This window comes from Mobula birostris, chromosome 3, assembly GCF_030028105.1.
Source record: "Mobula birostris isolate sMobBir1 chromosome 3, sMobBir1.hap1, whole genome shotgun sequence".
NCBI classification, from domain to species: Eukaryota; Metazoa; Chordata; class Chondrichthyes; order Myliobatiformes; family Myliobatidae; genus Mobula; species Mobula birostris.
In genome coordinates, this window is record NC_092372.1 from 167,397,987 (window position 1) to 167,423,047 (window position 25,061).

General features: G+C 40.8%; 1 protein-coding gene across 2 annotated transcripts in view; it reads right to left on the minus strand.

The window, feature by feature from the left end:
* ankrd28b (ankyrin repeat domain 28b) overlaps positions 1-25,061 on the minus strand; it is a 244,085-nt gene that overhangs the window by 170,485 nt on the left and 48,539 nt on the right. The window contains exons 1-3 of one of the 2 annotated variants that reach the window (XM_072253639.1): positions 2,776-3,096; positions 1,872-2,261; positions 1,420-1,503 (exon numbers count right to left, since the gene is read on the minus strand). In XM_072253639.1, coding sequence (XP_072109740.1) covers positions 1,420-1,503; positions 1,872-2,006 — 219 coding nt within the window. In that variant the 5' untranslated portion in view covers positions 2,007-2,261; positions 2,776-3,096. Of the gene's footprint in view, positions 1-1,419; positions 1,504-1,871; positions 2,262-2,775; positions 3,097-25,061 lie in introns of those variants that run through there. The other variant, XM_072253640.1, reaches the window with a different exon arrangement.

Here is a 25,061-nt window from a genome sequence, read left to right on the forward strand (position 1 = left end):
CACATTTCCTTTATCTGGCAAGAGACAGGCAGAACTGAGGGAGGAAGATAACGTGCCTCACCACATTTGATCAAGATCACAAATTGCCTAAGGAATCAACAACAATCAGTAAACAACCTTAAGGATTAGGCCAACTGCATATACTGAAATAATGGAGAAAGTGAGAATTTCAATATGCAGTGGATTCCAGTTACATTCTGGCCTAATTAAGCAGCCACACTAAATAGCTGAGGTTTGATAGAAATAGTTAAAAAGGTATAAAGTATAAAATAGACAAACTACCATTTTACTGAGCAACAAATTATGTACTTATATTAAATACAGAAGAAATAAGAACACTACAGTACTATAAAACTGTGTATTAGTTCCGAATAGTTATTGATGGAGGAATTCAAAAATTGTACAATGCCATGTTCTTCTGATTGACAGTAAGTGAACTAAATCACTGCAGACACCTAGTGCAGACAATGGACAGCCTTCATACAATGCTTTCTTGACTGCATCCTCCAAATATTCATTTTCATCGTAACATTCAAGATGATTGCTGATACCTTCAAATTCTTTGTAGCTCCTAACTTGTTGAAGTAGTGAAATCGTTTCATTTTCACTCAGGGCCTTTTCTGGCATTTCTCACTCAAATCACAGTGAGCAAAACAGTTTTGAATTGTCTTTCTGCTATTTCTCACCAACTTTTTTTTAAGTACAAACACACAACAAATACTATTTAAGACAAAGACAACTGCGTTGCTCCAGAGAGTGCTATATGAGGTCATCCTTACCCTTGGCCATCAGGCTCTATAATGAGTCAACCTGTAGCCGGGGAAGAGATCTTGTAATCTTTGACTTAAAAATAAGATGTACAAGATTTACAAGGCAACTTATTTTTATTCTATCTTACTTCTCTTCTAACATTTGTATATCTGTGCACTTATAGGGCTACTATGACACTAACTTCCTTTGTGATCAATATAAAGTATCTATCTATTTAAAAACTGTTCACTCTAAGCATGGTGTAGTGTCTAACAGCCACACAAGTGCATGACACTGATGCTAGTCAAAATGTTTGGCAATTCCCTTGTCCCTATTAAGTGGCATAGCGTCCCAAATAAATGGAAGGAATGCTGGTTATTTTCTCAATTCGTTTTTTTTTAAAAAAAGAGTTGTCCCAAATAAGCAAGTGCCCTGTTTAACCTATGGCCAATTAACCGGAATTGTGTGTCTATGTATGTTTTATATATAATATATATCACCAAAACAGTACTTAAAACATAGAAAATAGAATAGTACAGCACAGTACAGGCCCTTCGGCCCACATATAACCCCTCCCCCACCTTAAATTCCTCCATATACCTGTCTGGTAGTCTCAATTCCTCTTAATATCTTGTATACCTTGTATACTTGAAGCTGATCATCTCTTACCTGCACATTGACATCCTCTTTTTTGAAAATTAAGCTGCGAACTTCATCTGGGTCTCCATTGAAAATAGCTTGAACCAGTGGTGGCTGCAATATTGAAAAAAACTTTTAAAAATTGTACACGTACAAAAATAACTAATCATCTGCCTGTGACACCATTAAGTGATTAGAAATAGAGGACATACATGAATAACATGGCTGTTGAATAGAAATGGTAATGATATGTAATATACAATGCAAAGTTTTTCTAAAGTATGCACAAACTATCAATTAGAAATAGATCCAGCTTATTACCTTCAATCCAAACTTTTAAAGATATAAATGTTTATACTTTTGAATATTTCCTTAGAAAGTGCATCAAGATATCAGATTAAACTTGGACATGCATATACTACTGTACTGAAATTGATGCAGGAATTATGCAGATAGGTTAAAACAAGCTAAATTTTTCTCACCCTTTCATCTTCAAGTGAAAATGACTTTGACATGGGTAGTGACACATCCTTGTACTTTTCCTGAAGTTTTTTAGAAGCAACAATGGGAAAATCATCGTCCACCTCCTCCAGAACAACTATGCACACACGGCTCATCTGATATCCTGTTTACGCCCTGATATTATAAATTTTGTTTGCAGACAGCACACTGATTCTATTTTGTTATTCAATGCAATTCTCTATGCTGGAGATTATATGGCAGTCCCATTCACATACTGTTTGCAGAAGTAGTTCCGGGGTTAATACAGTCCACAAGCCAACACAAGTACCGGAATTACCGAAGTAGTTCCTTATTTGAGAGCGTATTCTTAATGTAGTATTGTTGTTGTTATGGGTGACATAACATCATTCCTTAAATACAAAAGTAGGCAAATCATGTAGTTTAAAAACAGAGAAAATCAGTACCTGTCACAAATTGCAGGCCCAAATTATTATTGATTTTGCTGGCTAAAGCAGTGCCTAGAAGCTGCTGCAGGCCAATATCACACCTATACAAGCAATAAGAAAACGTATATATATGTTGGTGTGAGAGACAGAGAGAGAGAGAAAGAGAAACAGAGAGAAGGAAAAAGATGGAGAGAGCGAGGGAGCACACAAATGCAAGCAGATTTTAAGAATGCAAGTGATAGAGAAAGAAAAAGAAGAAAGTCAGAGATGGTGTGTACAAGCGCGACCCAGAAACGGAATATTATGACAACTCTGCCAGCAATGGAGCTATGCTGAGCAGTCAGTTTTATCCTGCAGCTTGGCACTGCAGGAACTCCAAAGGGAAATTCAATGAGCTGAAAATATGCAAGCTACTGTCCTTCAATGCATAAAAAGTAGGGAAAAAAATTATAAACATAGATTTCAAAAGGCACTTAACTGCTTTCTTTGGATCACAGGATGAAAAAAAGCTGTAAATCTTTAATACCACGATTACAATGAAGAAAAAAATACCACTGCCGTCTATTTTCCAACGTGCTTCAAGACGAGCTTAGCCCATAAGTCTGTCAATTCAAGTTTATAATCCAGTACTGATCAATTCTGTCCTTAAAGATCAATTCTTGCTTCTTCATGTCAATGGTATTAAAAAGTAGTCAGTGGACACCCATAGCGTAACCAACACTTCAGTCCTACGTTCACTAATGCTAAATGGAACAGTAGCAGAATTCTGGTAGTTTCTTCTAGCATACTTCCTTCTGTATGCCCTTGCAACTTCAACTGTGCATGCCAGAGCTGTGAATAATGATTAGTCTGACGCTGAAGCAGCTTTATTGCAGAAAGGCTACAAGTTAACAGTTTCATTCAAAGCTGTATGGGAAAACTAGTTCATTAGTGCTGCTGACTAATACTGCTGCAGGGTGGACCCCACAATTTAAGTACTGTGTTTTTTTCTTGTTCCAAAAATAAGCTTTTTTTGTATCAGCATGGAAGCACAATCATGAAGGAATCTGACTAACTAGAAGCTTAATTTGAAACAGTTAACATATCCCACTGTGTGAATGCCAGAACAAACCTCCCAGTATACTCTTAAAGCTATATCTGCTGCGGCAAAAAAAGCTGGTCAAAGTTTCATTTCCTGCAAATATTCAGCATTTTATACTTCAGCACTCTTCAAGCAAGATCCATAATTCTTGATAGCTGGTTCAGAGTAGCTTTCATTGACATAATCCAAAAAACAGAGAATATCCTATAGCTTGCAAGCACATATTTATTGATTGCATTATTTTCACTGCCAGATACTCACTCTGCTGGCATTTTTATATTTGATTCACTTGGTAATTTTCATCTTGATGGTCTCAGGTTGGGAAATATCTCAGTTTCAATTATGCTCCCATCACTCATAACCTAAGCCATAAATAGCAAGATTACAGGATACTCCTTTTTCTCATGGAAATGAAATTAAAAAGCTAGAGGGTAGAGGTTTAACATGAGAGGGGAAAGTTTTAAAAAGGACCCTTTTTATAACTTCATACAAATGGTGAACTGCCTCTGAATGGACGGCCAGAGGAAGTGGTAGAAGCAGGTACAATAACAACATTTTAAGAAAACAGTTGGGCAGGTACATGGTTAGGAAAGATTCATGTCAGTATACATAATATTTAGACCAAACATAGGCAAATGGGACTAGCTTAGATGGGCATCTTGGTTGGTATGGACAAGTTGGGTTGAAAAGCATGTTTCTGTACTATGAACTCTATGAATCTAAAAAGAACGTTTGAATTTAGTACAACTAAGGGATGAAGGCACCATATTTTGTCTAAAAATTTAAAGGGGGATGCAGAATTTAGAACACTACAGGAACAGGCCCTTCGGTCTACAATGTTCTGCTGAACCAAATAAACTAGCAATCAAATGGCTAGCTAAACTAATCCCCTTTGCCTGCATAATGTCCATTTTCTTCATATTCATGTGCCTATAAAAAGTCTCTAATGCATCTGCCTTTATCACTTACATGATGTCAGCTATTTGTCCCAGCAGGAATGGTTCCACATAGATAAACAAGATCAACTTCCTTCTCAGATCTGGATGCCACAAGCCTGTTAACTTCTTTCTTTAGTTTATCGCAATAGTTTTTAATGGACTCAGAACAGTGATGAACTTACTCCAAAGAAAATGTAATTTAAAAGCACAATTATTTTTACAAATTTTGGGAGTATGTCCATCTTTAAAACTTCTGTTGATACCAAATGGAAATGTGAACAGTTGTGACAGCAGTGACCAAGCGCAATGTAAAAATACATCACCTCACACCAAAGGACTTACTTCTACCTGTTATTGTTTTGTCCACTTAACAGCATATCAGCATCATCTGCAGCCCAAGAGTATCCTCCTTACCATCAAAAATTTTCACACCATCTGCAAGCTTACTAATCATACCTCCAAAGGTCTTGGGACTTCAAGACCTTGGCCTCAATACCTCCTTATATTATAAATAGATCCTCTATTTCCTCACTTGTAGAACCCAGTCAGTTCAGATTGCCAACAACATCTCCTCCACAATCTCCATCAGTACAGATGCACCACAAGGCTGTGTACTTAGCACCCTGCTCTACTCACTTTACACTTATGACCGTGTCAGTAAGCAAAGCGCCAATGCCATATTCAAGTTTGCTGATGACACCACTGAGTAGATCAAATTAAAGGTGGTGACGAATCGGCATATAGAAGGGAGACTGAAAATCTGGCTGAGTGGTGCCATAACAACAACCTCTTACTCAATGTCAGTAAGACCAAGGAGCAGATTATTGAGTTCAGAAAGTGGAAACCAGACACCCATGAACCAGCCCTCATTGGAGGGTCAGAGCTGGAGATGGTCAACAACTTTGTTCTTAATTCGGAGGACCTGTCCTGGGCCCGGCATGTAATTGCAATTAAGAAGAATGCCTGGCAGCTCTTCTACTTCCTTAGGAGTTTGCATAGATTCAGCCTGACATCTAAAACTTTAACAAACTTCTATAGATGTGTGGTGACGACTATATTCAGTGGCTGCATCAAAGCCTGGTATGAAAACACCAATGCCCTTGAACAGAAAATCCTACAAAAAGTAGTGGGTATGAACCAGTCAACCATGGTCGTCCCCACCATTGAGCACATCTACACAAAGTGTTGTCACAGGAAAGCAGCAGCCATCATCAGGGATATGATGGATGACCCAGGACATGCTCTCTTCCCACTGTTGCCATCAGGAGAAGGCACAGAAGCCTTTGGGTTCACATCACTTGGTTCAGGGACTGTTATTACTCCTCAATCAACAGGCTCTTAAACCAAGCAGGATAACGCTTTTTTCTATATATATCTTTTTTCATATTATTATTATTTCTTTCTTTTTGTATTTGCACAGTTTGTTGTCTTTTGTACACTGGTTGAATGCCCAAGTCAGTGTAGTCTTTCATATATTCTTTTATGGTTATTATTCTATTACAGATTTATTGAGTACAAATCTCAGGGTTCTACATGGGGACATATATGTACTTAGATAATAAATTTACTTTGGACTTTGAACTAAATCATTAAACTGTATAACAAAACAGCAAAATTCCTAGAAGTGATCCCTGTGGCATATTGCTGACAGGATCTGACTTGGGGGACTACAGCTTTCCAAATTCCCCCATAATTTTTAAAATAATTTTTCCAAGATAAAAGATTAGTTACAGAAATGCAAACATCTTTAGCAATTACAGATAGAGATTGCAGCCAGTTAATTTAATGATAACTAATTTTCAATAAAAAAACATTATGCACATCCCCCCACAATAATCAACACCATTGTCTTTGAGAATGCAGATGCCAGTTCAGAGCAAGAGATCACTTCAGTGATTTGCTTTAGAAACTGACATGGCAATCTCTTCTAGTGACACTTGTAATATACTTTATCAATGTTCTAAGTTCAAACTATATGTATTATCAAAGTATACATGTCACCACATACAGCCCAGAAAATCATTTTCTTGTGGGCATACTCTATAAATCCAATAACCGTAATAGAATCAATGAAAGATCTCACCAACAGGGAAGATAACCAGTGTGAAAAAGAGAACAAACTGTGTAAATACTAACAATATAATAAACCAATTAATACCTTAAGGCAATCAAAACTAGCCACTGGGTGTGTGGCATTCTAATTCAGTTTCATATTAACTATTGAGAGGAAGACTAAATAAATCTCATGCTGATCGGCAATCATTGAAATTGTTGTTTACAGGATTACAGAAAAGTATGTTTACAGACAGTTCTCAGGAACGTAACTCACATACAACCCAGAGATTACTTGTATTTCATTTTAAACCTGTTTTAAATATTACTATATACCTTAAAGGGTTTAACTTTCCAGTCACATAAGTAATCTTTTATCAATATCATGTAACTACTATAATGGCAGACTGCTGCAAAATCAGATCATCTCCATAAATAATTGTACATCAATAATCATACTTGATTATAATCACAATCTGGCATCCCAATCAAAAATGTTTATAATTAACATTTCCCTAGGACAGAGCATTTCATGTATGAGGAGAGACTGAATAAAGGCAAGAGGGCAAAAGACTGAAGTATATAAAATTGATAGATACAGACTGCAGGAAAAATTTCCCCAAATCAAAGGTAAGTGAATCAAAAGGACACAAGCTTACAGTAAGGGGAAGTGATTTAGATTGTATGCAAGGAGGACCCTTCACCTAAAGAGCAGTGAGTAGTTGAATACATTGCTGGAGTGAGCAGTTGAAGCAGAGACACTGGCAGCGTTTAAGTAACATTTGGATGAGCACTTAAGAGACTTTCCACCAGTGACCCCTTAACTAAAGGGTTGTTTCTGATCTCCCAACAACTCCTTCTTGAAGTCCACAATCAATTTCTTCATGCTGTTACGTTGAGTGAGAAGTTGTGGTTGTGACACCACTCAACCAAACAATCTATCTCATTCCTGTAGGCCTCCTCTTCACATCTGAAATTCTGCCTAGCAACAACTGGAGTATAGACACAGCAGAACAGTGGGCTAAGCATGTATTCTCGATGTGCGCCTGCATTGACTACCAGTGAGGAAGAGATGTTATTATTGATCCACACTGATTGTGGTTTCCCAATAAGGAAGTCGAGGATCCAGTTGCAAAGGGAGGTACAGAGGCCAAGGTTTTGAAGCTTGTTGATTAGCACTGAGAGCGGGGGGATGAGTGTTGAACATCAAACTGCAATCAATAAACAACAGCATGAAAAGTGTTTTGCTGTTACCTAGGTACTTCAAAGCAGGATAGAGAGTCAGAGAGATTATGTCCACTGTAGATCTGTTGTGGCAGTAGGCAAATTGCTGCAGGTCCAGACCGTTGCTCAGGTGTGAGCTATTTCTAGCTCTGACTAACCTCTCAACACACTTCATTACAGTAGTAGCTCCTGAGCAATATTCATTGAGGCAGTTCACTCTGCTCTTTGTAGGCACCAGTATGACTGATACTCTCTTGAAGCAGCTGGGAACTTCTAAATGCAGCAGTGAGTGATTGAAGATGTCCTTGAGCACATCATCAGGGCCTGAGGTCTTGTTAAGGTTCATCTTCCTGAAGGACGTTCTGAAATCAACCTCTGGGACAGAGGTTATAGGGTTGCCAGAAGCTGTGAAGATTTGTATAGGCATAGTGCTATTTTGCCTTTCAACGGAAGCATGATAAGGGCACTGAGTAAAGCATCACTGCCATTTTTGCTGTTTGGTTTCACGCTGCCATAGCAGGTGAATTTGTGTACAACTTCAAATAGAATTGCCTTCTCTCTCTCATTCATAATGGCTTTCTGTGGATCACACCTGGACTTCTTATAGGGTTCTGGATCACCGGTCTTGAACACCACAGATTTGAACCTCAGCAGATTTCGAATGCTCTGGTTCATTAGCCAGGAAAATGGCAAGGAGAGATACCCTTGGAGCTCTGCACTTCAGTTTTACCTGGAGCTTATCCCTGGAAGACAGACTTCTTTTAAATATTTAATGCATCTAGTCATTTGGCTTTAATCTTACTTTCAAAAATTGTACTTGTCCTCCATCTTGATTCATTAACTAAGAATTGAGATATGGGAAGATGAGACTTGGAAAATTTTTAAAATAATTTCTGCGAATTATGGAAAATATTTTGGGAGCTTCCACAACATATGGGATAGGAATTTCAGAACCAAAATCTTTTAAAATCTAAAACTCAAAACATTAATAACCATGGCAATTTAACAGGAATACATTTAAGGCTGTGGATAAGATTGTTCAGTTTAAAAAGAGTTACGGTGCTTCATTTTACAATGTTGTGTTAATAATGGAAAGCAGATTTTCAAGAATAAGAAGTAGAGTAGAAGTAATTTCAGTCACATTTCACTTTTTTTTGCAGTTACGTGCTTCTGATTGTTGCAAGAAGTATGCATATTATTCACAACTAGATGAAAATCAGCATGTCAATACTAAATGTCTCCAAAAGCTGTTGCATAAGGATATTTAAACTGTACTGCCAGTTCTCAAAGCATGTTTCTTGAAGTCTATAAAAACAACGCAAATCTGATGTGTCTGTTCATCAGTCCCCAGGGAAGACACATTTTATTCAAAGTTTCCCAAGACAACAGTCTTGGCAAACTCAGCAAGTTTACACTGAAGTCTTCCTCAGCTACACACATTAACCTTCAAAACACTGGCTTCAGTGCCAGACTGTGGTTGCTGCCGAAAAAAGGTATCTGTTTTTTAGTATTTTATTTCAATAAAAGTGACTATTGTTTTTCAAAGATAAAGGTTCTGTTTACAAATATTGAGTAGCATGATAGAATCATTACAGCATGACAAGAATTATCCAATCAGCTCCTGGATTTCACTTGAAAAAAAGTGTAATGTAAGGTACTATCACCTTGCAGGAATTTTAAAAATTACTTTTGGCAGAAATGACATTTAAATGATCAAAAACAACATGTTTTCCTTTAGGTCTAGAAGTAAAGCGTACTACTTTGCTAAAATTAGATATTCCCAAAACTTGCACAAAAGTAAAATGTGCGCCACGAGATGATCATATCAAAACTTTACCAACTTTTGTGCTTCCTGTGCCATTTCCTCGTTTTGATCCTGCGCTGTAGACAAGATCTGAAAAGCAATAATGACTCACCCCTCACTATCAATAATACTTAACCGTGAACTGCACTGGAGACAATGCACATCTGGCAGAGGAGCAATGTAAAAAAAATCTGATTGCTTTTCCATTTACAAATGTCAGCCCACAAATTACCATCTTAATGGGTGTCACTTTCATAATTTGTCCTCATGGGGCTTTGGTTGCTTTTTCAATAAAACCATGAGGGTTCCATACTTATTCCATGCAGACAGATCAAAAAAAGAATCAGGCTAACACTCTGAATAAGAAATTCCAAGGGTGGGAATAGGATTATGAAAGGGAAAACTGAAAGGCTCTACCTGAAGCAACTGGCTTGAAATGGAGAAAAATTACAAGACTTGATGTTCATTAACGGACAGAAAGGAATCCAAATTTCCTTACTTTGCATAAAAGTAATCTGTACCAAATGAACTAAGCAAACCTGACTGCAAAACAAGTATGATTAAAACTAGTATAATTATACACATCTCATCCAGCATCAGAATGGACTATATCCAAGTAACTATACGAGGCATAAAGAAGATCACAAGTTCCTTTTTGTGAAGCAAAGGGCTAACAATATTACCTTCACTGAACTATGTCATGATGCTCACGGATACCGGTTAGCATAATTCAACTCCAACCTATGAAAGGGTATGAAAGCTGCCTGCAGAAATTATTGACACTGCAGGCTTGAGAAGAACCAATAAACAATGTTGCCCTCAGGCTGTTGCCACCTTTCAGAAAACTTGCAGAATATTTGCTTCAATGTTTGGAATGGGATTGGGGTAAAAACAGTATTGTCCTTCACAGATTTAAAAGGCAGTAGACATGAAAATGTATGAAGATATGAAATAAAACATGATGCTGGATCATAAATAGTAAAACAAAACATTTAAAAATGCATTAAGTCTACATTATTTAAATAAAACATAGAAATATAGAAAACCTATAGCACAATACAGGCCCTTCTGCCCACAAAATTGTGCTGAACATATCCTTACCTTAGAACTACCTAGGCTTGCCCATAGCCCTCTATTTTTCTAAGCTCCATATATCCATCCAGGAGTCTCTTAAAAGACCCTATCATTTCCGCCTCCACCGGCAGCCCATTCCAGGCACTCACCACTCTCTACGTAAAAAAACTTACCCCTGACATCTCCTCTGTACCTACTTCCAAGCACCTTAAAACTATGCCCTCTCGAGCTAACCATTTCAACCCTGGGAAAAAGCCTCTGACTATCCACATGATCAATGCCGGTCATTACCTTGTACACCTCTATCAGGTCACCTCTCATCCTCCGTTGCTCCAAGGAGAACAGAAAAGCTTTGTTTAAGCCTTCTGATTTTAACTGTGTAACACTAATTATTTTGTGCAGAATTGTGACTATTGGCTGAAGGATTATACTCTAGCTTGTATGTGTAAGGTTAACTTGCAGATTTAGTACATGTAATTAGATGTGGTTCTGTAAATGTGTAACTGAATTTGAGCAACCTCATAACACAACACTGCACTCTGACCATCTATCAGAGCCAGCCTAATCAGGTAGAGTACACTGAGAACAATTCTAATGTAAATATCAAAACATGATGTAATTCAATTACTCCTTTTTGACTGGGTCTATAATTAAAACTAGCTTGAAACAGTATTTCAAATGGAGGGGGGACACAGTGAATGAAAACGCTAAGTGGAGGCATCAGCGCAATCAATAAGGGTTTCTGTCTTGACCACCCCCTCAAGCACTCAGTATTTAATATTTTCCAAATCCAGAATGGTCTAAAATCTTTGACAAGTGTGAGGTGTTGCATTTTGGAAGGACAAATCAAGGTAGGACATACACAGTAAATGGTAGGGCACTGAAGAATGTGGAGGAACAAAGAGATCTGGGAGTTCAGATACATAATTGCCTGAAAGTGGCGTCACAGATAGACAGGGTTGTAAAGGCGGCTTTTGGCATCCTGGCATTCATAAATCAAAGTATTGAGTACAGGAGTTGAGATGTTATGGGGAGGTTGTCTAAGACATTGTTGAGGCCAAATTTGGAGTATTGTGTACAGTTCTGGTCACCTAACTATAGGAAGAACTAGACAATGGGGTGACCCATTGGGGCACCCTTTGAGAGGAGGGTAGTGCAGTCTGATGTGACCAGAACGAACATTAAATTTTCCTGAATGCTACTGGCATTGCTTTGCTTTGGAAACTGAAATAGTAAACCTCAGTTTACTAAAGAAGAATGATGCGTAGCAAAGCATATGTAGCTCCTCCTTGTTTAACGAAGGACAGTTTTGATGGCATCATTTCTGGCTTATCTGCCATCCAGGACATCTCAAATGTCCTCTTTCTTTAAGGATCATGGTTTCCCTTTTGCCGATATCAATGATGCCCTCACCCACTTCTACTCCATTTCCTGCACTTCAGCCCTCACTCCATCCTCCTGTCACCACAACAGGGACAGAGTTCCCCTTGTCCTCACCTACCACCCCACCAACCTCCGGATCCAGTACATTATCCTCCGCAACTTCCACCACCTTCAACAGGACCCCACCACTAAACACATCTTTCCCTCTCCACCACTCTGCGCCTTCCGCAGGGATCGTTCCCTCTGCGACTCCCTGGTCCACACGTCCCTCCCCACTGATCTCCCACCCGGCACTTATCCCTGTAAACGTAACTGCTGCACCTGTCCCTACACCTCCTCTCTTGCCACCATTCAGGGCCCCAAACAGTCCTTCCAGGTGAGGCAACACTTCACTTGTGAGTCTGTCGGGGTCATCTACTGCATCCGGTGCGGCCTCCTCTACATCAGTGAAACCCGACACAGATTGGGGGACCGCTTCGTCGAGCACCTCCGCTCCATCCGTCACAACAGACAGGATCTCCCGGTTGCCACCCACTTCAACTCCGCTTCACATTCCCATTCAGATATGTCCGTACATGGCCTCCTCTACTGCCAGGATGAGGCTAAACTCAGGTTGGAGGAGCAACACCTCATATACCATCTGGGTAGTCTCCAGCCCCTAGGCATGAACACTGAATTCTCCAACTTCCGGTAATTCCCTCCCCGTCCCTTCCCCTATCCCTGTTTCACTCTGCCCCCTCCCCCATCTGCCTGAAAAACCAATTTCCCCCGGGATTAATAAAGCATGATTATGACTATGACTACTACCTCCCTCATGGTTCCACCTCCTTCTACTACCCATTGTGTTTTCCCCTATTCTTTCTTCACCTTTCCTGCCTGTCCCCTCCTTGCTTCCCCTCCCCCACCCTTTTACCTTTCCCCTTACAGGTTTTTCACCTGGCACCTACCAGCCTTCTCCTTCCCACCCTACCCCACCTCCTTTACAGGGCCTCTGCCTGCTCCCTCTTCAGTCCTGATGAAGGGTTCTGGCCCGAAATGTTGACTGATCTTTTCCACGGATGCTGCCTGACCTGCTGAGTTCCTCCAGCGTGTTGTGAGCATTGCTTTGCCACCCTTGTGCCTCTCGTTGTCATTCTGGAGACGTGCAGCCCTTTCATCCCCCGTCCCTTCATCTCTTCTGCTGTTTGTTGTTTGTCTCTGATCCTGGAGACGTGCATGCCTCTCCTCCTCTGTCTCTTCTTCTCTCATCTTTTTTTGTCCTGACTCTTTGATCCTGGAGTTGTGCAGCCCTGGCCTCATCCGATTCTTGTTCTCTCCCTCTCCTTGCCACTTCCCGATGATGTTTGGCATCATCCCTTGACCATAATGTCCCCCTTCCCTTTCCACGCAGCATAAGTAGGCTGACCTTTTTTTTTTACCCTAATGCTGGATAGAAGATACGAAGCACTAACACCAAAGGATGCTGATTATTCTTGATGATGTGGTTGGCGCTCTCCTAAATGGACGTGATATAGTCACCGCTGTCCTTTGACTGCACCAAAGGATTTTATGAGTGTCTCAGAGTACGTCATTACAATAAGATTTAATTATCTTTTATTGATGGGTGGCAGTTAGGTCTGTCCCAATCCTGCACATGCTGATGGTGATTAACAGAATGTGACCCCTTGAAATAGAGCTGCCCTGCCCTTTTGCTCCGGTACGTATCGCTGCTGAGGCTGGCCGTGCACATGCGTTGGGCTGTTGCATCCTGATTTCCATGATGGCTGATCGGGTCTCGGGTGAAAGCCAGCCTATTGATTTTTGGTGAATGAGCAATTTTATACAAATATATAACCCTGAACTTTGCCTGCATCCTGTAAGTTAGCACATTTTAATTCGATTTAGCCAAAAAAAGTGCCGCTGTAATGCACCGTTTGTGTTAATTGGAGGTCACAAACAGACAGACACAGCATGAGAGTTTTAGTAGTATATAGATATCAGTAAGATTGGAAAAGTGCAGAGAAGATTTACTAGGATGTTGCTGGGTCTTCAAGCGTTGAGTTACAGGGAAAGATTGAACAGGTTAGGACTTTATTCCTTGCAGCGTAGAAGAATGAGGGGAGGTTTGATACAGGTTTACAAAATTATGAGGGGAATAGACAGAGTAAATGTGAATAGGCTCTTTCCACTTAGATTAGGAGAGATAAATATGAGAGGACGTGGCTTTAGGTGAAAGGGGAAAGGTTTAGGGGGAACTTCTTCACTCAGAGTGGTGGGAGTGTGGAACGAGCTGCCATCTGACGTGGTAAATGCGGGCTCACTCTTAAGTTTTAAGAATAAATTGGATAGGTACATGGATGGGAGAGATCTGGAGGGCTATGGACTGGATGCAGGTCAATGGGACTAGTGAAATAATGTTTCAGCACAAACTAGAAGGGCCGAATGGCCTGTTTTCTGTGCTGTAGTGTCCATAAGACCATAAGACAAAGGAGCAGAAGTAGGCCATTCGGCCCATCGAGTCTGCTCCGCCATTTTATCATGAGCTGATCCATTTTATCCTATTTAGTCCCACTGCCCCGCCTTATCACCATAACCTTTGATGCCCTGGTTACTCAGATACCTATCAATCTCTGCCTTAAATACACCCAATGACTTGGCCTCCACTGCCGCCCGTGGTAACAAATTCCATAGATTCACCACCCTCTGGCTAAAAAATTTCTTCGCATTTCTGTTCTGAATGGGCGCCCTTCAATCCTTAAGTCATGCCCTCCTGTACTAGACTCCCCCATCATGGGAAACAGCTTTGCCACATCCACTCTGTCCATGCCTTTCAACATTACTCCTGATTTAACTTGAAAAGGCTGACAGTTACCGTTGCTGACCATGACTGTGGCAAGCATGCTATTGTGGAGGAGTCTCAGGATTCGAATGTACTTTTCAGGGCATCCATAGGTGGATAGGACATCCCACAGGAGTTCCCTTGATACCGAGTCAAAGGCTTTGGTGAGGTCGATGAATGCCAAGTACAAAGGTTGAAGTTGTTCATGACATTTTTCTTGTAGTTGTCGCATCACCTGCTCATACCACAGTGCAGACTGCAATACGGATCATGCTTTAATATGCTGCAAGATCAAACTACGTCAAAAGAAAATCCACCACTCCAAACAAAATGGAAAACCTCACATCAACACAACAAAGATGAAACAGTCAGAAAAGGCTGACCAGTTTGCCAAGTCAGTACAGGGTGCTATGACTACCGCCTCCAAGGAGATACTGCAACAGAACAATGGTCATACCTTCGCGACACCATCCACGAATCAGCAGTCTCTCTTTTTGGAAGAAAGACCACAAAGAGCAGTGACTGGTTTGAGACAAAGTCCAACATCACAACTCCTGTCATCGATGCCAAGTGTGCAGCTCTCACAGAGTACAAGCTCTCACCATCTGACCAAACACTCCAGGCACTTCGAGCTGCTAGAAGCAAAGTACAACAGACTGCAAGGTAGTGGGCAAATGAGTACTGGCTCCAGCTCAGTGAGGACATTCAGACAGCAGCTGTGACAGGCAACATCAGATCAATCTATGATGGTATCAAGAAGGCCCCTGGCCCGTCGCAGAGCAAGACAGCAACCCTGAAGCCATCCAGTGGTGAAATAATCACTGATAAAAGCAAGCAGATGGAACGCTGGGTAGAACACTACTCTGAGCTCTACTCAAGGGAAAATGTTGTTGTTAGCTCAGTCATTGATGCCATCGATTGTCTACCAGTCATGGATGAACTCGACTCCGATCCAATCATTGAGGACCTCAGCAGGGCAATAGACAGTCTGGCCCCAGGGAAAGCTCCTGGCAGTGATGGGATTCCTCCAGACCTGATCAAACACTGGAAGATCTCACTCCTCCAACCTTTACACGAGGTGCTCTGTCAGTGCTAGAAGGAAGGAGCCGTTCCACAGGGTATGCGCGACTTCAAAATCGTCACTTTGTACAAGAATAAGGGAGATAGGAGCGACTGCAACAACTACAAGGGTATCTCCCTCCTGAGAATTGTCAGCAAAGTCTTTGCTTGTGAAACCCTGGCACGTCTACAAACTCTGGCAGAATGGGTCTACTCTGAGTCCCAATGTGGTTTTCCCGCAAGGAGGTCAACTGTCGACATGATTTTCTCACTCCATCAACTCCAGGAGAAGTGCCGGGAACAACAGAAACCATTCTATGTCGCTTTCAGCGACTTGACTAAGGCATTCGACCTTGTCAGCAGGGACGGGCTCTTTCAGATTCTCCTCAAGATTGGGTGTCCCCCGAAACTCCAAAGTATCATCAAATCATTCCATGACGACATGAGGGCTACTGTTCAGTATGATGGCAGCTCATCAGAACCCTTCGCTATTCGTAGTGGAGTCAAACAAGGATGCGTGTTGGCCCAACATTATTCGGCATCTTCTTCTCTCTGCTATTGAAGCACGTATTTGGGACGTCGACAGAAGGTATCTACATGCACATCAGGTCTGATGGGCGGCTGTTCAACCCTGTGCGCCTGAGAACAAGAACAAAGGCATGAAAGACCTTAATACGTGATATGCTCTTTGCCGATGATGCTGCTATAACCTTGCACACCAGACAGCAACTACAAACTCTCATGGACCACTTCTCTAAGGCATGCAAGGACTTCGGGCTTAACATCAGCCTAAAGAAAACAAATGTCCTTGCCCGGAACGTAGTGGAGACACCTGTCATTACCATCGACAATTATGATCTAGAAGTGGTCCACGAGTTCACATACTTGGGGTCGACCATTAGCGACACTCTCTCCCTTGATGTCAATAGGTGTATTGGCGAAGCAGCATCGAACCTTGCTCGACTCTCCTCGCAGGTCTGGAAGAATCCAAAACTCGCTACAAAGACCAATACTGCTGTGTACAATGCATGTGTTATCAGCACCCTCCTGTATGGTAGTGAGACTTGGACCATCTACTCCAAGCAGGGGAGGAAACTCAATAGTTTTCACCTGTGCAGCCTTCGCTGCATCCTTGGCATCACCTGGAGAGACAAAGTCCCAAACTCTGAGATCCTCTCCCGCACAACACCTCCCACAATGTTCATGGTTTTAAGACTACGCAGACTGTGCTGGCTGGGACACATCCATCGTATGAAGGATGGTAGACTGCCAAAGGACATCCTCTACAGAGAACTAGCAACAGGCAAGAGGAACGTTGGTAGACCCCAGCTTCGCTTCAAGGACCTCCGCAAGCGCAACATGAAAGCCTTAAAGATCAGCACAGAGTGCTGGGAGGATACAGCAGATGACCGCAACAAATGGCGAGGTACTCTTCAGCAACACCTAGAGCAAGGTGAAAGAGTGATCCTAAGTCAGCTTGAGGAGCAGAGAGCTAAACGGAGAGCACAACAGACAACAGTTCCATGACACCCTACACATGCAGCAACTATAGCAAAGCCTGCTGTTGCAGGACCGGCCTCAATAGCCACAGTCGCTGCTGCTTGACAAACCAGTGACTCCCAGAGGCGCAGTACCCATGTTCGACCACGACCGACGGAGACCACACCTCCATTCACCATACATTAATGTTTGAAAACAAGACCAAACTTTTTTTGTCCGGATAGGAGGAAAGACAAACAATTCCCAGAAAAAGAAATTATAAAAAGTAAATGGACAATATGAAATGGACAATCGGTCAAAACTACACAGAATCCATGCCCTTTATAATTTATTTCCGTTCTCCTCCTCAAGCAGCAGTCACTAATCCATAAGGGTCATAAGAAGAAAAGTGAGCAGTCAGGTCTGATATTCAATAGTGCCATAAAATTTCTGATATTCATCAAGTTCATTTTCCTGAACCTTCCTTACAAGATTTGCTTCCATAATACTGGAGAAGAATTAGGCTATTCAGCCTATTGAGTCTGCACCACAATTCAGTCATGGCTGATTTATTTTCCCTCTACTCCATTCTCCTGTCTTCTTCCCATAACCATTGACTCCTTTACGAATCAAGAATCTATAAACCTTCACTTTAACTATTTCTGCACTGATGAGAAATCTATGTTGGCTTTAAATATGCTCGAGGACTCTATCTCTACACTCGCTATGACAGAATTCTCCCTCATCTTCATCTTAAATAAGTATCCCCTTGTTCTGAGATCACACCTTCGAGTTTTGTAATTTTTCATGTAATGAAACATCCTCTTTGCCTTTAACATATCCGCTCCATGAGACACTTAGGTTTCAATAAACATACTGCTCATTCTTCTAAACAGTAGAGTTCTAACCTTTCTTTATAGACAATCCCTCTACACCCAGGATCATTCCCACAAACAATCCCTGAACCACCCTCCAATGAAAATAAAATCAGAAAATGCTGAAAATCTCAGCAGGTAAAGCAGCATCTATGAAAAGGGGTAACGTTAACATTTAAGGTCTAAGACCCCTTCGTCAAAACTGAAAAAAGAGAAATTGAGAGGGGGGGCAACAGGTAGGATAAGGGGAATTTGTCAAGAAGAGTAAAGTTAAATAACAGTTAAGGTCTCCTTTGTTAAGGTAATGTGCTGTTAATGTTGTGAAGCCTGACCCAAATTTAGATAACTAGCTCTATTTGCATCAGGACTTGCCCTCATCCTTCCCTTTCTTGTTTTCTATTCTGGTCTGCTGGATGTGTACCAGTAAACTACACTGTACAGTAATTACCCAGACCACTATATTTGCAACATACTACACCAAGAAAATAACCTAACAGTGCCTTAACAGCCGCAATATTTCGTCGAGTCAGAGAAAGTGCCTTTACTCAACCCATTACCCTCCCCCACCTTCAATGTTACTTGGAGCAATTTATTTTCTCTCTTTCTCAGTCTGATGAAGAGGGTCAGAGCTGAAACATCAACTGTTAATCATAAACATAAGCAAGTCTGAAGATGCTGGAAACCCAAAGCAACATATACAAAATGCTGAAGGAACTCAACAGGTCTGGCAGCATCTATAAAAATAAACAAACAGTTTAAGTTTCGGGCGGAGACCATTCTTCAGGGCTGAAAAGAAAGAGGGAAGATTGTAGAATAAAAAAGGTGAGGGAAGTGGAAGGAGGATAGCGAGAAAGTGATAGGTGAAGCCAGGTGGGTTGGAAAGATAAAGACTAGAGAAAAAGGAAGTCTGATCAGAGAGCAGAGTGTGCCACAGGAGAAAAGGAAGGAGAAGGGCACCCAGGGGAGAGGTGATAAGCAGGTTAGGTGAGAGGCAAGAATGGGGAATAGATGAAGAAGGAAGTGGGAGAGATTTTTTTTTAAACTGGAAGGAGAAATGATATTCATGCCATCAGATTGGAGACTACCCAGATGGAATACAAAGTGTTGCTCCTCCAACCTGAGGGTGGCATCATCTTGGCACACGAGGAGGAAATTGACCGACATGAAGGAACAGGAATGGAAATCAGAATTAAAATGCTTGGCTACCAGGAAATCCTGCTTTTGGCCGATGGAGCAGAGGTGCTCCGCCTCCGCTTCATCCTGTTCCTCTTCGAGTCGATACTGCTTGACCTGCTGTTTTTTCCCCAACATTTTTTGATTTCCAATATCTGCAGTTTGTTTTAAATTTTATGCAATAAAAACAGTACTCTTCTTTAAATAGGAACACAAAAATTGTTGGCCTCACTAATATCTTGTACAGTTGCAGTAAAAGTTCCTACTTTTATACTCCAACTCCATTGAAACAAGGATCAATATTCCATCAGTTCTCTTCATTTCCTGCTGCACTCGTGTGCCAGCTTTTGTTTCAGTACAAGAATCCCAAATTGCTCTCTGCTATAGTTATATGTATTTTTGTTCCCCATTATAAAATACTATTCTGTTCTTTGTTTTTTTCTAAAATCACCAACTTCACACTTTCTCATCCTATATTCAATTTAGCAGCTTTTTGTTTACTCATCCAAACTATCAATATCTTTCTGTAGGCTATCTGTATTCTTTTTACCGCTTGCCTTGCTATGCAATTGTGTGTCCTCTGCAAATGCCTCCCTGCATCTTGATGTTTTCCTCTCTGGTCCAGCACCCACATTTATTAAATTGTGCTTTTGTAAAACTTTAGAATGTTATTTTACAGCAAGTACAACACAAGAACAGGTGGACAGACAGATAAGGTGGAGAGTAGCAAACGTATATCCATTCCAAAGATATCTGTAGCCAGAGGCATAGGATTGAGGTAAAGAGCATGAGTTTTGAAGGTGAAAAAAAGAAAATCACACAGAGAATTGATGGAGTTTGGTGAGCACTGTCAGTGACTTTCACAACATCTCAGATGTAAATTATCACTTGATTCACCAATGCATAACAGTGCTGCTGAAAATGGACAGCTAATGATTGACATACACAGGACAGAGAGAAGGGCACATTTCTCTGTAGTATAACACGATGACAAAAGGGCTAGTTTGTCATTACCCTTGCCATGGGTAGTCATTCTTAGCACATATGGATACACTATTCCCAATTTTTTTCTCATTTCTCCCCTCTTCATTCACCAGCCTAACATATTCTTCAAAGTTCAAAAGATCAAGGTACACTTTGTTTTAATCAAAGTACATATATGTCACCATATACAACCCTGAGATTCATTTTCCTGTGGGAATACTCAGCAAATCTATAGAACAGTAACTATAACAGGATCAATGAAAGATCAAGCAGAGTGCAGAAGACACCAAAGTGTGCAAATGCAAATATAAATAATAGTAATGAAGAATGAAGACATGAGATATAGAGTCCTTAATGTGAGATCATTGGTTGTGGGAACATTCCAAAAAGGGGCAAGAGAGTGTAGTTATCCCCTTTTATTCAAAAGCCTGATGGTTAAGAGGTAGAAACTGTTTCTGAAACTGGTGGCGTGAGCTCTGAGGCTCTTGTATCTTCTACTTAATGGCAACAGCAAGAAGACAGCACGGCCAGGGTGGCGGTGATCTCTGATAGTGGATGCTGCTTTCCTTTGGTGTGCTCAATGGTTGGGAAGGCCTTACCTGTGATGTACTTGTCCAAATCCACTACCTTTTGTGGGATTCTCCATTCAAAAGCACTGTTACTTCCATACCGGGCTGTGATGCAACCAGTCAATACACTCTCCACTAGACACTTATAGAAGGTTGTCAAAGTCTTAGATGTCATGCCAAATCTCCGCAGACTCCTGAGGAGATAGAGCTGCTGTCGTGATTTCTTTGAAATTGTACTTGCATGTTGGTTCCAGGAAAGGTCCTCTGAAATAGTAACAACCAGCAATTTAAAAGTTGCAAACCCACTCCACCCCGATCGTCCAGTAAGGACAGGCTCAACAACATCTGGTTTTCTTCTCCTAAAGTCTATAATTAGTTCCTTGGTCTTGTTGATACTGAGTGAGAGGTTGTTGTTATGACACCATTTAGCCAAATTTTCTATTTCCCTCCTGTATGTTGATTCATCACCATCTCTGATTTGGCCCACAACAGTGGTGTCATCAGCAAACTTGAACGTGATGTTGGAGCCATGTTTAGCCACACAGTCATAGGTGTAAAGCAAATAGAGCAAGGGGCTAAGCACACAAGCCCTGTGGTGTATCTGTGCTGATCAAGATCGTGATGGTGACGTTGTTGCCAATCCGAACTGACTGAGGTCTACAAGTGAGGAAATCCAAGATCCAACTGCACAAGAAGGTATTCAGGCCAAGGTGTTGGAGCTTATTGATTAAGGGGATGATGGTATTGAATGCTGAGCTGTAGACGATAAAGAGCATCCAGACATCTTTGCTGTCCAGATGTTCCAGGATTGAGTAAAGAGCCAATGAGATAGCATCTGCTGTGGACCTGTTGCTCCGGTTTGCAAATAGAAGTGGATCCAAGTCGCCTGTCATTGCTTTATTTCTCAATTCTCAATCCAGTTAATGCATTCCATTGCCTTACACATCCAACTGTTTTTCTTGCTTCTTCCAATTCCAGCGAATGTCCGCTGTATGCTCTTCATGCTCAATATCCCCCCCTTGGAGTGAGTCAAGCTTGCATACAGCAGTGGCCATAATGTAGTTTTATTTGGATTCACTATTACATTTTATTGTAAATAACTTAAATCCCTTTTGCTACAAATCTCCATTAATTTCCATCCAGGGCTAGTTCCAGTGGCTTTTTTTTGCCCTTCCACTATATTATCAATTATCTTTACTTAATCTTTAAAACTATTTATCATGTCTTTTAATTTTAGATTGTTTATAAACATGGATACATCTCTGCTACATATCACTGCCAATGAACGGATTACCTGAAAAGAAATCCTAATCCAAGTAAAAACCAATGCTATAACCATTAATGTTCTCCAATAATCTCATGCGAGATAATTTGTCATGGACTTTCTCAAACACCACATACAGGTTATCCATTACAATTCTCCCACTTATCACCTTTGCCATGTTTAAAAAGTAGTATCAGAATTATCAATTACAATTTTCATCAAGTCTAATTGCTTAAAATCAGCCTTCCTAAATTACTAATCATTTTCTGCTCATCTAGATGATCAGGATTCCAATCTTTTCTTTACTCACAAAAACAATCTGTCTGCTCTTAGCAATGGTATAATACAGTCTTCTGACATATATCAAAATTGAATCGAATCCGAACATATATCCATTATTTCTTTCCCACATTCTCTCTGGATGGTTTGGCAAACACATAAAGAACCCACCAGAATCCAAATTGAAACAATTCAGTAAAGACATGTTTGTTACTTAAATAACATTTTTATGACACAGCAGGAAGAGTGCAGTTATCTCACAGGGACAGCCAAATGAGAACACTGCTCACTAAGTAATTATTTCCTTGATACTTAGAGCCTAACTAAACAATTAATATTATTGTGACCACCAATTTGTATAAGTTCTTGTGCAGTACAATGAACAGCAAGTTATAATTTACAATTTTTGAAGTGCTGGTCAAACGTCATTTCTTTTCTTTGCATAACAATTAACATCATAGGCACAATGAGCAAAAATACAGATATACCATATCATGCAGTTTTCAATATAGCCATTCTGAATAACAAAATGACAGAATGAAATATGCAAGAATGGATCAGAGAACATTAATTGACAGTGATAAACAAACTAAATGAAGAAAGATCTTGAATTTGCTAATTTTCCACGTTCTGAAGGATGTAAATAGAAATCAAAAATGTGAAAGCACAAAAAGCTGTAAAATGGAGAATAAATAGAAACAGAAGAAAAGAGTATGACTTTTTAATAGTGCTAGAAAGAAAAATCAGTACCTTTCAAGTCATCATAATGCCTAAAAATGAATGTTAAACTGAAAGTTACACGAGACAAGGGATAACTGAAAAGCAGTAAGATGGTAGAAAACTTCACAATCGAGTTTACTGTCATGTACACAAGTACATGTAGGTGTGCAAAGATGCAATAAAAAAACTTAACTTGCAGCAGCATCATGGGCACATAACATCACATACACAGAACTCCCATGAAAAATATAAATTAGACAATTTTCACAAGAAAACAAACCAGAAGAACGAAGTGGTCAAAGTGTTGCTATACGGAGTTTGTGATTAGGATTGTGTGGAACACTTGGGGGGAGGGATTCTCAAAGTCTGCAAAAAGTGTATACAGTTTCAAAGTTAGAAGAGAGCAAATAGAATTTTTGCAGAGAAAATTTGTTAAACACTGTATCTGCCTATTAAAGCAAACATATCCCTCAAGAGAGATAGTACATGAAATTTGGTTCTGCTGGTGACACAAAATGTTATTCAGAACATAGCATTAACTGATTCATAGGCCACCACATTTTTCCTGGGTGGAGTAGCTGCATCAAAAATTAGCAACTGCTCCCAACCTACTCCTGGCAAGAGTTCACAAGGCTAACAGGAGGGAGAATCTCTCTATTTTTATATCTACAACTGGAAATTTAAAAGCATTTCTGAGCAACTGTAGAATGTTTCACTGACTCAGTATTTAATACATTATTCATGGTTAAAATGGCAGTGTGTACTATTGGTGGTCATCTCTTCAAGACAACACAAACATGCCAATAGTAACTTGGAGACAAAAGAGACTGCAGATGCTGGTAACTGGAACAAAGAAAAGGGAGTGATGATGGGCAAATGAAGCCAGGTAGGAGAGAGGGTTTGAAAGGAGAAGAAACCCAGATTATATAGGTAGGTAGGCAGGTGAAGTTCTAGCTAATGAGGAGGCAAGAGGGAGAGGGAGAGGGAGAGGAAGATGGCAAGAGGGAGAGGGAGATGGCAAGAGAGAGAGGGGGGAGGGGGAGAGAGGGGGGAGGGGGAGAGAGGGGGGAGGGGGAGAGAGGGGGGAGGGGGAGAGAGGGGGAGGGGGAGAGAGGGGGAGGGGGAGAGGGGGGTGGGAGAGGGGGGTGGGGGAGAGGGTTGCCAACTTTCTCACTGTGTTTACCATGAGAAAGACTACTATGACCATGAAGCCTTGCGCAGGCACCTGTGTGAGCATGCGTGCTGTGCGCATACATGCTGTACACATGCGTGTACGTGCCGATTTTTTTCTACAAATCGGTTTTGGTGATTCTGTTCAGTGAAACTACACTGTACATACATTATTTCTACTTTATATAGGCTGTGTACTTATCATATCATTCCTACTTTTACTATATGTTAGTGTTATTTCAGGTTTTATGTATTATTTGGTATGATTTGGTAGGTTATTTTTTGGGTCTGGGAACGCTCAAAAATTTTTCCCATATAAATTAATGGTAATTGCTTCTTCGCTTTATGCCATTTCGGCACGAAAGGTTTCATAGGAACGCCCTACCTCAGTGGGGGAAATACGGGACAGTTGGCAACCCTAGTGGGGGAGGGGGGGTGTTAATCACAACTGGAATATAGGTGATAAGTCAACTATAAGTCACTTATAACAGGCTAATACACTCAATTTTGTTGTTAAAAGGGTTTATCTAACGAATTTAATATTAAACACAGCGCATATTTTCCTCGCATGAATATAGTGTTAAGTCAATTATCGTCTTGGCCTGAAACGTCGACTGTACCTCTTCCTGGAGATGCTAACACGCTGGAGGGACTCAGCAGGTCGGGCAGCATCCGTGGAAACGATCAGTCGATGTTTCGGGCCGGAACCCTTCGTCAGGACTGTAGGTCGAAGGGGCAGAGGCCCTATAAAGAAGGTGGGGGGAGGGTGGGAAGGAGAAGGCTGGTAGGTTCCAGGTGAAAAACCGACCTGCTGAGTT